The sequence below is a fragment of the Chenopodium album genome, chromosome 19 (genome assembly GCF_948465745.1).
Source record: "Chenopodium album chromosome 19, dcCheAlbu1.1, whole genome shotgun sequence".
NCBI lineage: Eukaryota > Viridiplantae > Streptophyta > Magnoliopsida > Caryophyllales > Amaranthaceae > Chenopodium > Chenopodium album.
The window spans coordinates 8,534,431-8,546,968 of NC_137852.1; the positions used below are offsets into that span (position 1 = coordinate 8,534,431).

At 37.2% G+C, this 12,538-nt stretch overlaps 2 protein-coding genes across 2 annotated transcripts; both read right to left on the reverse strand.

Moving 5' to 3' along the window:
- Positions 1 to 4,715: 4,715 nt before the first annotated feature.
- LOC145593484 (uncharacterized) lies at positions 4,716 to 6,198 on the reverse strand. Its single transcript, XM_081649730.1, has 4 exons — positions 5,866 to 6,198; positions 5,709 to 5,789; positions 5,330 to 5,596; positions 4,716 to 5,235 (listed from the first exon to the last, which is right to left on the reverse strand). Exons 1-4 carry the CDS (start codon positions 6,190 to 6,192, stop codon positions 5,137 to 5,139), a joined length of 774 nt encoding a protein of 257 aa, XP_081505856.1. The 5' UTR covers positions 6,193 to 6,198; the 3' UTR covers positions 4,716 to 5,136.
- Positions 6,199 to 6,398: 200 nt separating this feature from the next.
- LOC145593946 (protein FAR-RED IMPAIRED RESPONSE 1-like) lies at positions 6,399 to 8,342 on the reverse strand. Its single transcript, XM_081650303.1, has 5 exons — positions 8,117 to 8,342; positions 7,925 to 8,015; positions 7,442 to 7,834; positions 6,537 to 7,066; positions 6,399 to 6,448 (listed from the first exon to the last, which is right to left on the reverse strand). The coding sequence occupies exons 1-5, from the start codon at positions 8,340 to 8,342 to the stop codon at positions 6,399 to 6,401; spliced, it is 1,290 nt and encodes a 429-aa protein (XP_081506429.1).
- Between the last annotated feature and the right edge of the window lie 4,196 nt (positions 8,343 to 12,538).

Consider the following 12,538-nt stretch of genomic DNA (forward strand, 5'->3'; position numbering starts at 1 on the left):
TAAATGCTCGTTAATGAGAAACATAATTATTGTGAAGTAAATTCGCTATAATAAAACTAATGATGTGCTCGATAAACATATTACTTAAGAGGTCATTATTAATTTCCAAATATGCGTAGGTAGTAAACGGTTGTTCCTATGTTGTTCGTTTATAAAAAATTTAGGGATCGCACTACGATGTGGAATATTTTTTACTTACTACATAAGCTAAATATAATCCATACTCAAACAAAATTAAGATTACTAGTAGCTTTTGGCCTCCAAAACTTTGGAATCATAATGTTACAAAATTGTGGTTTTGGAAAAGTTATGGGTATGGTTCAGTTCCGCATTGGAACCAAGGACATTGGTGATGAAGCTGTAATCTTGCTGTGTTGTCGCATCAAGTAAGGCATGATTACTAGTAGAGGAGAAGAAGCAGGAAAAAGGGGTTGCAATACAGGCAAAAGAAGTGGTATTCTAAGCTTTGCGTGTTGGATAAAGTGTCGAGTGAAACTGATAGCTTGGAGAGTGAGTTGGACAGGTTGTTGGTGAAGCTTCATCAGTATGCAATGCATTAAATCCGTACAACTATGTACAACTATACCAGCTATTTACCATGCTTATGGTCTTTTCCCATGCAAAGTTAGGCTGTAGGGGTTAATATAGGGTGGCTAAGAAGAAGAAATGTCAGCCACAACGTGACAAGAATCCCCAAAAGAAAGGGAAACCTTTGCAGGGGGTTGGATAAGAACAACAAATGTCAAGTCACTAACTAATGAAACAAATGGATGGAATATGGAAAGTGAATTGCAAAAAATAAGGAATAGGAAAATCAGAATCCTATGTGTTCATGTATGAACATAGCAATGGGCCGGCCCAAAAAGTGGGTTAAAAGCTAAAATTGTCATGATCAATTAACAAATTCCTTGTCAAAATTAAAACTTCAAATTTAGAAATAACTTGAGTGATAAGTAACACTCAAATGATAAGTAATACAAGTACAATGAGTTAGTTGGTTAAAATGAGAGTGAAATTAAGTCCACTCTGTCATTAAATTAACCATAAAGTTAGTAAACTTAATGGGAAGATGCTTGAAAAAGTTAAATGCTATGTAATAGCAAGAACGAGTTTAGATTAAAATAGTAATGTACTATATATTAGCAAGAACGAGTACAGTGTTTGGGTTAAGTTGGGTGAATATATGGGGTCGCTAAGAATAAGGAATGTCACCGTATTGAATAGGGTAAGTAGGGTAAATAGGGCAAGAGGGAACAAGAAATGTAAAAAAGTTAATGAATGGTTGATTAAAAATATGAAATTAAAACCCAAAAAGTGAATGCATCTCACTAAACGTGAAACAAATTTTTTAAAAAATAAAGCAAACATTGTGTGGTGAAAGTATTAATTTCAGTGAATTTGGAAAAAATTGTTAAGTGAAATCAACCATAAGGTTAATGCGTGATATTATAAGGTATTGTAATAAGAAACTTGTTACAATGATGTTATAGATAAAGAATAAATAAATAATTAAACTTACTACTATTATAAGTGATATTAGGTCAAGTGAGATAAGGAAGTTAGATGTAGGTGGGGGCGTCCATTGAGTTTTCGGTTTGGATTAAGGGCAGATCCCCAAATCCGATCCGAGCCGAAATAAATTTGGATTTGAATTTTCAAAACAAATCCGATCCAAATTCCTTACCACGTCCAATCTGATCCAATCCGAATTATTATTTGGTTATTTGGAACCAAATACTTTTAGCCGAATGTGCAAAGTAATCACTCCAAATCAATGCAATCCGATCCGATTTAAATTAGATCCGATCAAATTTGAAAATTCGATTTGAAATTAATTGGATTGGAATTTGGTTTTTATCCAGATAGTGTAAATGAAAATGTAAAGTAATGACACGTATTGCAAACTAGATGCCATCAAGTTACCAATCCGAGAAGCCGAATGGGCAAAGTAATCACTCCAAATCAATCCAATCCGATTCGTTTTAAATTAGATCCGATCGAATTTGAAAAATCGAATTGAATTGGATTGGATTGGAATTCGGTTTTTTATCCAGATAGTGCAAATGAAAATGTAATGTAATGACACGTATTGCAAACTAGGTGCCATTAAGTTAAGCGAGACAACAGAAGTACATAAGGAATTCAACTTTTAACAAAGCATATTACATAAATTGTACAAATTAACTAAAGTGTACGGCGACAGAATCTAATTAGGTGAGGTCAGAGTTAAATAATGTGAGAAATATAAAATTACGTGAGGGAAAAAAAGTAACGAAGCTGATTATAATGAAAGGTTAAATTAAGCTTAGAAGATCAAATGTAATGACACTTAGTTGATTTGAAAACAACATTTAAAAATATAACCAAACGATTAGGCGACGAATAATTAATCATATTTTATAGGTTGCCGTCTGCATATTCCTTTTTTTTTTTTTTTTTTTTTTAACGCGACCGTCATCGTATTGAAGTTGTATATTAATAAAAAAAAATTGTGCTTTTTAATAGATGCAAAATAATTTCACTTTTGTACACGTTTTATATTTTACGATACTAACGAATTCCACACTTATAACAAAATGTTATACACGAGTACAAATATCACACACACAATGTTTGCTTTGCAATATCCAATCACCTCTATATAAACACATGGAGTAACTCCACTTCAACATACTACGCAGAAACCTTTACCCTCTCAATCAAACAAAGCAAAAAAAAAAAAAATATGATGAATCCATTATCCCTTTCCCAGGAGAGTAGCGAATATGAGGGTGACTCCACATCCCCCACCGAGAGTAACACCTCAACTGCGACACATCCTCGTCGCCGGAAGAAGCGGATGAGGCCACGGACCTCGCTTTTGGAAATGGCCTTGGCTGGTAACACAGTTGCCCGGCTAAGGCAGAAGCGCCTTGCTAGGGAGCGAGCTGCTTGGAATGCCAAGCCAGGGGAGTCACTTCCTGGCTCTGGAAACCATGATGCACCACCTACTGTGGCGGATGGGGTGGCATATGGTAGTAATGATGTCCCTGATGCGGTCGTTGTCGCTCATGGAAACGCTGGAGCACAGCACCATGAGAACGGAGAAGCTGAGCATGCTGCTGCACCTAGTGCAGTGGCCGATCCAGGTCCAGCTAATGTCATACTTCCTGCTGGAGACCCAGTAGTTGTTGGCGAGGGTAGTGCACAGGTGGGCCCACCGGTGGTTCTGAACCAGCCACCAGCAGGTGGGGTTGGGCAGAGTATTACTGTCACAGTAAAGTGCATGAAAGCAACTGATCCCGGGATTGAATACCGCATGAGGGTCAGTCAAACTTTCCAAAGGGTTTACTACGACTACGCTGAGAAAGTGGACCGTCTCCCTAGCGACTTCACACTCAGGAATGTGAACGGCGTGGTTCTGATCACAGACACACCTGCGAGGGTTGGTGTTCGCGACGGTGATGTACTGTTTGTTCGCCCTGAGGTAATATTTTTTAATTTCATTTTCATTTCGTCCATTCAATAATAATAGCTCATGGAGATCTAACTCATTAAATTAACCCAATATATGCCCCAGAATCCAGATTTCAACATGGATGCAAGGATAAAGCAGTTATGGATTAGGGATGTTCGAACCCGTCCAGTGAGGATGATGTTCCATGTTCGAGTTAACTGTCATTTCAGGAAGCTATTTCAAATGTGGGGTGAGGAGATGGGTGTGGATCCAAATGACATAGTCATGATGCATGAGAACAAGTTACTCAGCCCATACCACAGCGTGCGCACTGCAAGAGTGAAGAACGATGACGAGGTCTTCGTTCTCACCAACTGTTAGTCCAGCCAGTTAGAAGTTTGATTTTGTCCTTGTCATAGTCATTATAAGCTTGATTGTTTCGTAAATTCGGTGACAAGGTTGATGGTTTTTGGTCTCTAAGCATGTAAAAAGTAAGTTTCATCCCTTTGGCTAATTGTACTGCTGCTGCCTTTTGTAGGATTTATTGTAGCCTAAGAGGGAAGTCTGTATCTAATTAAGGTGTAGTAAGCATTGCTTCAGGCAATGATTAGGTGGTAGTTGTAGTTGTGTAATATAAGTATTAAGCAATGAAGTGTGCTGGTTTATGTTTATGAAATAGCTTGTGTACTAATGGTATAAGTAAAGAAAGCATCATAGATTAACCAAAAATAGACAATGCAACATGTACTAAACAAAAAATAAAAATACGCCTCCACCACACATTAAGCAGCATTATAGAGAACGAACAATGAAATAAAAATTAAAAGTTAGTATATAATGCATAAAAGAACATTACATTAGGGAGAACTAAACAATGAATTTTAGATTAAAAGTTAGTATATAGTGCATTATAAGTTGGAAATAATATAAATTCAAAATAAAAAGGCTGTAACTGTATTTGGGCGGAAGTGAAAGAATTGGGCCGGCCCTAAACTACATAAGTAATATATGATATACTAACTCCGGGAAAATACTTTACATTTGTTCTCAATAATTTTCAGAAAATCCATCACACATTGGGCCAGCCCAGTAGAACAGAAGACTGAAGCCTTTCAGAATTTCGAGATCCATATATCTTTTCAAAAAAAAAAAAAAAAGGAATTTCGGGATCCATATATAAACAAATGGCTTCATAGCAAGCAATAATAAGTGCACGATCCTTTTGTTTATGTCCAAATCGAACGTTATGTAGCTCTTTTATTTTAAGCTTGAGTATCTCTCTTATATGCTAATGTAAAGAGAGATAATACCACACGCCTTTATGATGTAATATAATATCTATCCATTTTGCGGAAAAAAAAGCAGTAATAGGAGCATTAGATCAATTAGTCCAAAAGGCCTCAAAACACATAGGTGCATTAGATCAATTAGTCCAAAAGGCCTCAAAACACACAAGACAGTCAGTTTCAGCAAAATAGGGAGGCCACAGGATGACAGGAAGACAGTCAGTTTCAGCAAAATACGAAGAACACATGACCCACAAAGTAGCTTAGACCACAGAAAACACAAAAACATAAAGCCAATGAAGCATCATGAACGACATAACTTTGATCCTGGAGTCTCTTCTAACATAGCGTCGAATTTCAATGCAGTATGACTCCAGATGATGCTACGACCAAAAGTGGTATGTGGCTGCAGCACTAGAATGAGGCAGACAAGTCAGATACCCAATCACCGCTATCAAGCAAGGCGTTCCGTTTACGTTTCCGCTTACCGGCCGACTGAGTGGCTGGGGCAACCTGTATAAAAAAACATCATTTCAAATACAGGAGTTAATCACATGACTGCTGCACCTTATACCAAAAAAATTAAACACTGGGCTTGAACACATACCCCGTCTGTGTTTTTGGTATTGACTTTTGTCCTTAGTGCGGAATTGTTCGGGACTTTGACCTTCGATTTGGTGTTGGACTTAGGCTTTAGTGCTGAAGGGGTGGTGCTACCGGTGTCCTTGTTTGTCTTGGCCTTAGGCTTCAGTGCTGCAGGGGTGGTGATACCCTTGTTCTTGTTTTTGGTGTTGGCCTTTCCCTTGGCACCAGCCTTAGATCTTGTGATGGCCTGAGAACCGTTGGCGTTATTTTGTTTCTTGTTATTCCCGGGCTTTTGGGAAAAATAAAAACCCCAAAAAAATAAAAACAGGGGTTATACATATCCGGCATGATTAGTGAAAACTCAAAACAAGAAACATGTGATCACAAATAATGGGATATACCTTGTTCAAGGTCTGACCCTTACGCTTGATTTGAGCAGGGGGATCATCAGGGGGAGATAGATGAGCGCCAGAGGAAACATCCTGCACCCAAATGACAAATCAAAGAACAACAAATTAGTGAAACAAAGGTAAATAGGCACGTGCAATATAAGAATACCTTTGCCTTGTTCGCTTTAGATTTGGGGACTTTGTACCCTAGCTCCGCCAATGATTTGTGCCTAGACTCTTTTGGTCTCCCAGGCCGCTTCTTCTTTATGACTGGGTCCTTAACAGCAGTTACAGGCACACCTGCTGGATCGTCAACTAGATTGCCTTCCGAATCAGTGTATTGGGGCGCATCAGGCATCCTAACTGACGATGTGGTTCCAGCTTGACCTGGTGATGTTGTATGGTCAGTAGCGGCAAAGCTGATGGGCTTTGCTTCATCTCGTATCTTTCGGGAGGCCTCATCAACTTCCGATCTGAGTGTACATAAGCAGTTCATGACCAAATCAACGACTTGATCACCCACCAATGCAGCCGCGTCACAAATCGGCTCAAAATAGGTCATGATCTTGTTAAATCTCATCCCTACAGCATCATCGTTAGGATCGTAGTAAGGCACCTTCACACGGGTGTGTTTACGGGGGATGTCCTTCCGCCATCGATCCAATATGTACTTTTTGGGGAGATCAAAAACAAAATTCTGATCTAAAATTCTGATACAATGTTTGCAGAGGATGCCATGTGTTTCAAATTTCCTGCAATCACATATGACCTCCTTCGAGTCACAAAAAAATTTGACGCTGTAAGATCTCCGACCATCAGTTATAACTTCTTTGCTCTTACCAGGAGGCACAATCCAAATCCTATCCTCAACCACATATTCAATGACCTGGTCAGATTTTACAGTTTCCTTTCTAACATAACAGTAGGACATCCTTGCACATTCAGTCTGCAGTTCGAGGAATTTCCTGTCAGTGTAAATTTTCTGGAAAAACTTCTCCACCTTAAAACCACTGACCAACCTCCTAACATACTTAGAACAACGGCTATCAGCATTAATCTCATCACGGACACGCTTTGCCAACGCCATGCTATATTTACGTGGGAACTCATGCAATTTGGTGTGCCTATTCACAAACCCGTCAAAAAACCTGTTTATGCTCTCAACCCGCTGGGTGGTCTTCATTCCTGCCCAAAAAAACTCTTTCATGTAGGCCGGTACCCACATGTGGCTCTCCTTGTGAAGGCTTTGCAGCCACGGGTCATCCTCAAGGTCATACTCCACAATAAATTCTGCCCACCTACTATGGAACTCTTCGGGAGTAAAGCTTTCATACACCAGCGCCTTCAATGGGTTTTTGAAGTCATTATACCTATGAGCACATACATACATACTGTGAAACACAACAAACAGGCACTAGGAATTGACATGAAAACTACAAAAAAATCAAAAATAAAAAAAAAAAACCAATTAATCAGTTCAGAAAGTTTTAATCACAACAATCACAAATTCATACACACGAGGAGTGAAAATTACAATACAACAATGACAGGAATATGAACAATTAAGACACACTACCAAAAGCACACAGAATTACATGAATAGATTTGAAAAACACAAAAATACAGTTCTATACAAATATTTAGCTAGGATAAATTGTTACCACAACATCACAAAATGAGACATTATGGGAGTAGTAGCTAGGATATACGAAGTAAATGACTATGATCAAAGAAGAAACACTAACCTAGCATACTTGCCCAGTTTCTCAGGAATCTTCCCAAGAATATGCCAAATACACCAACGATGGCGTGTATTTGGCATGGTTTCCCGTAGTGGCCGTCTCATTGCAGCTGCCTGGTCTGTAAGTATAGCTGTTGGAGCTCGACCATTCATACATGCTAGCCACTGCTGAAAAATCCAAGAAAACGTGTCACAATCTTCATGCGACACTAATGCACATCCAAGAAGCAAGGACTGCCCATGATGGTTAGCACCAATGAAATTCACAAACGGCAGCTCATACTCGTTTGTTAGATAAGTAGCATCAAAACAAACGACGTCACCAAAGTCCTCATATGCCGCCCGACTTCTTGCGTCCACCCACAAGACATCCTTGAGCCGCCCATGATCATCCAACCTTTGCGCAAAATAGAAATTCTAATTCCCACTTTGCATTTTCTGAAAGTAGTCCATCATGGCCACAGCATCCCCACCTACCATATTCAACCGCTTAGCCTTATATACCTCATGCTGTAAATCTTTCACAGTTAATGCCAAATTATCAATTCCATTCACATCTGAACCATACACCCATGAAACTGAGACACAGAAACTTCCTGATCAAAATACTTCAACAACTTCCTCTTAACATTAGAGGTCATTTGCTTCATGCGATATTCCTTCACCAACTTCGACTTACTTGGGGTTGGATTATGACCCGAGTGTTCTAACTCGACCGTCTTCAGCTCCCAATCACCTTCCTCATTAAGGCTGGCATATATTTTTGCTTTGCATAGACATTTTTTGAAAGTCCTCTTTCCTTTCAAAGTCTCATCATCCTCACATACATCAGGAACAATAGCTGCCCCTGGTCCAGCAATTTCCATTTCTTTCGCTCGCTTCTTGGCTTCCCTGACTGCCCTCATGTCAGGTCTTCCCCAACACTCACACCTCCATATGCTAGCAATTCTCTTTGTCCTGTCTTTCTTTGAATTTACACCTTGAACCCTTGAAACTCCAAACCCTGTTGCTCAGCGTAATCCTTGTAATACATTTCAACATCTTGCCAAGTTTTGAAAACCATGCCTACCCTAGGAGGCTCAATAACAGTGACCACTGTTATTTGATTGCTTGCGACAACAGTTTCAGTGGTCTGTATTGTTTTCATAGGAGTTAAATATCGAGCACTGTCTGAACTCTGCCCAACCTCTGTCTGATGAACACCATTCACATCAGTGCCCATCTCAATGACATCTCCGAATGTTAAACCCCCTGCACTGTTAACTAGACTATCCTCAATAAAGATTTCCTCCAACCCATTTCCTTCATTGTCCCCTTCTTCCAAATCCCAGTCACCATCCAAATCCCCCTCTCCTTCCATATCCAAAACTCCTTCCAAATCCCCATCTCCTTCACTATGCCCATCCCGCTCCATACCCTTGAATTTCACTCCACTACCCACATCATTAATCACCACATCAATACACCTTTCAGTTGAGTGGATATCAGTTTCCACTCCACATTTACCTGGTAATAATAATCATAATAATCATAATCATAATATAATTCACATTCACAGTATCCTCAGTTTACTAACTAACACAAATCCCAATTCTCTACACAGAAAACACAATCAAAATCGCATTATTACTTATAAATATTGCATCACAGAAGCATGCTCAACTGTGACAGACAACAACGACTACTCAACCAACAAGTTTTTGCTCCATACTAACTCCTTTGTATATATATATATATATATATATATATATATATATATATATATATATATATATATATATATATATATATATATATATATATATATATATATATATATATATATATATATATATATATATATATATATATATATAATTTTTATTTTGCTTTAATAAGTTTAATTTTTTGCCCCTTAGGCTTCTGTCAACTGCTAGAGAAGAATAATGATTAATCAAATTTGTGAATTACTTTCTATCTTCTATCTTAGTAATTTCAACCTCCTTTTAATCAACAAATCATACGAGTACTATACCCAGACTGATTATCAAATATCTAATGAAACCCCTGTACCAACAGAATTCCAAACCTCAAATACAAACATATAATTAAATAACCACAAACTATAAACTGGTATTTAGATAACTAATGTGTCACTATACCATCAACAAATTCAGCAATACTTCGTAAAAGCATAACAATTAATGATTACATTGCATCCTCAAATATCAAGATCTTAGCGAAACTAACCTTCCATTGTCGCGGTTCACCAGCTTTACATCTATAAACAAGCCCACAACTCCTGCTCGGTGGATCTGCAAGCAACAGCAGCTCAGATCTGGACCAGTATTACACGCGCCGACAAAACCTACACATCACTTTCCTCCGATGAAATTATAAGACTGAAGCTCAGATCTATAACACTCATCAATAAAATGATGTAAAATGGTTTTGATAATTATACTTCGTGGTAACTTCTGGAGTTACTTTGTTACTGCTTTATTTACCTTGGAAGTAACTTCAGAATTAAAGAAGAAATTAATACTAAATTGGACATTTGTCAAAGAGGGTCGTTAACTTCCACAACTAACGCCGTCTTCCATGTCCCACGTGATCAGCTTGCGTGGAACGCGTGAAACACAAACTCAGCAATTAATCAGTTTATAAAAGCAATTTTTCACACTTCCCTATGCCATTTTATTATGAGTTTGCCACTAGAGAAACGTAAATGTTTCTCAAAAAGAGAAACTGGGGCTCCCCCCTTTAATTTGGTACTCCTGCAAAGACACCATGTCCATACTAGCTATTATGAGTTTATGACAATCCCAGGCCAGGTTATGGGTGTTCTAGCTATGTCATAAGCAATGTCGTCGAACATGAACACAATGATATTTTCATCCTTTAAACCTCCTTTCTTCAGCACTTGATAAGCATGACAAACATCGGACTGTACAAGAGATCGATACGAATGTAAGATCAAGCTGATTGCCATTAGATATAAATTAAAGAAAGGGTTGAGCAAACTATAGGAGCATTTAGGGGTGTCCACAATTCGGATAAAAACCGAAATCCAATCCAATCCAAACGGAATTATCAATTCGGATCGGATCCAAACTTTAAATCGGATCGGATCGGATTGAGATTTTTTGAAAATTCGGATTTTCGGATTGGATCGGATTGACCCATTTGGATCCAATCCAAACCGAAAACCGAATTGCAAAATTAAGCTTGTGTAAATATGTTTTTTGAAGTTTAGGTTAAATAGTTACTTCTACATAAAATAAATTAGGGAGACTTTGTATTAATTAATTAATGGCTTGATGTTGAAATATTTATTTTAATCATGATTTTGAAGACTTATATTTATATTAAAACTTTATTTTTATGATCGTATTAGACGCTAAAAAATAATGTATTATAATTCGGATTTTCGGATCGGATCCAAATAACCGAATTTTAATTCGGATTGGATCGGATTGGATCAAGAGAGAAATTTGGATCGGATCGGATTGAAAAATTGAAAACCGAATTATATTTCGGATTGGATCGGATTCGGACTAAATCCAAACCGAAAACCGAACGGACACCCCTAGGAGCATTGAAGAAACTAAGGCTAGCATACTGTAGTTTTACAAAGTTCCAAGTTGAGCATTACTCTTTTGTTATTGCAAGAATCTTTAGCGGATGATAATTCTCTTTTTCACATGCACTACTTATGGAATTTTATGTAGTCCAATATTGAATTAATTTATGGACTACACAATACAAAAAATTGAAAAAAAAAATAACGCTACGTACTTGTATATAACTGCTAAAATGTTAGTCGGATTTGAACTCGGACTCGGGTCAATCTGAATTGAACTCAGACTATGGTCAATCGGATTCAGATCCAGATTCGGACCCAAATCCACGATTCAAATATTAAACGGATCAGATTTGGATTTAGCCTCATCCGACCCAAATTCGATTCGTTGCCGTTCCTAAGTGTAACATTTAATTTTTCTTTGATGTCTCAGTTATTCACAATAGTCTTTTTCAAGCGCTCCAAAATTGGATAGAATACACCAAGTTTTTTCAAGTACAAAAGTATTACTAGTAGATTTTCCATTGATAGTTTGATACTCATACTCTATAAGTATTGTACTCCAATTGTCCAATAAAAACTTCCAAAAAGTCTAATCAAAATTACTTTCATATCCTCAACGACACATGTAAGGGGCCTGTTCTGATTTACTTAACTGAACAGAACTAATTGGAGCTAAAGTGAATTGAACTGAATAGAGCTGAAATGAATTATTTATGAGAGAAGGGAATTAGGAATTGAATTGAATTTAAACTTAACTGAACTAAATTGAAGAGAACATGCCCTAAGACATTAACCCAATTCACGATCCCTTTTACAGAAAATACCTTTTTACAGATACCTAATATGGAATGTATAAAAGCTTCAAGTTTGTCCTAAAGCCTACCTCAAAAATTTTAGCTCCTAATGTAAGTCATAAGTAAAATCAATGAAAATAGCAAATCAATAAGATTTTTGTGTAGAAGTAATGAACTACATACAGCGTGTAACGGCAAACAAAACACGAACAAGCATAAACAACAATTTGGATGATCAGTAAAAATGAAAATCACAAGCAAAGTCCTCAACCTTGTAAGATTGAGGTTCATATATTCTGTTATTCATTGATGAAAAAGAGTCAAGAGAGCCTAAATTCCAAAAAAATTATAGAAATCATGACTCCTAGGAGACCAAAACTCCACTAAATTCAAAAGGCAAAATTGGCTTTAATTAACAGCACCAACTATAAGTTGGTGCAGAGAATATCACAACCTTAATTAGGTGCACTCAACATTAAAAACTATTAAGTTTGGTGTTATAGTGACACTTTGTGATGTGAAATGCACTCGATAAAGGTTGTGATATTCTCTACACCCAATTTATTGTTGGTGCTATTGAAGCCAAATTTCTCCAAATCAAAATGGCAAAATCACACAAAAATATTTATTTTTATTTATTTATTTTTATTTTTATTATTTTTTTTTTTTTACACTTTAAACTTAATTGATGAATAATTGAAAATCTATTTATGTTACACTTTATAGTAAACACCCTTTTCAT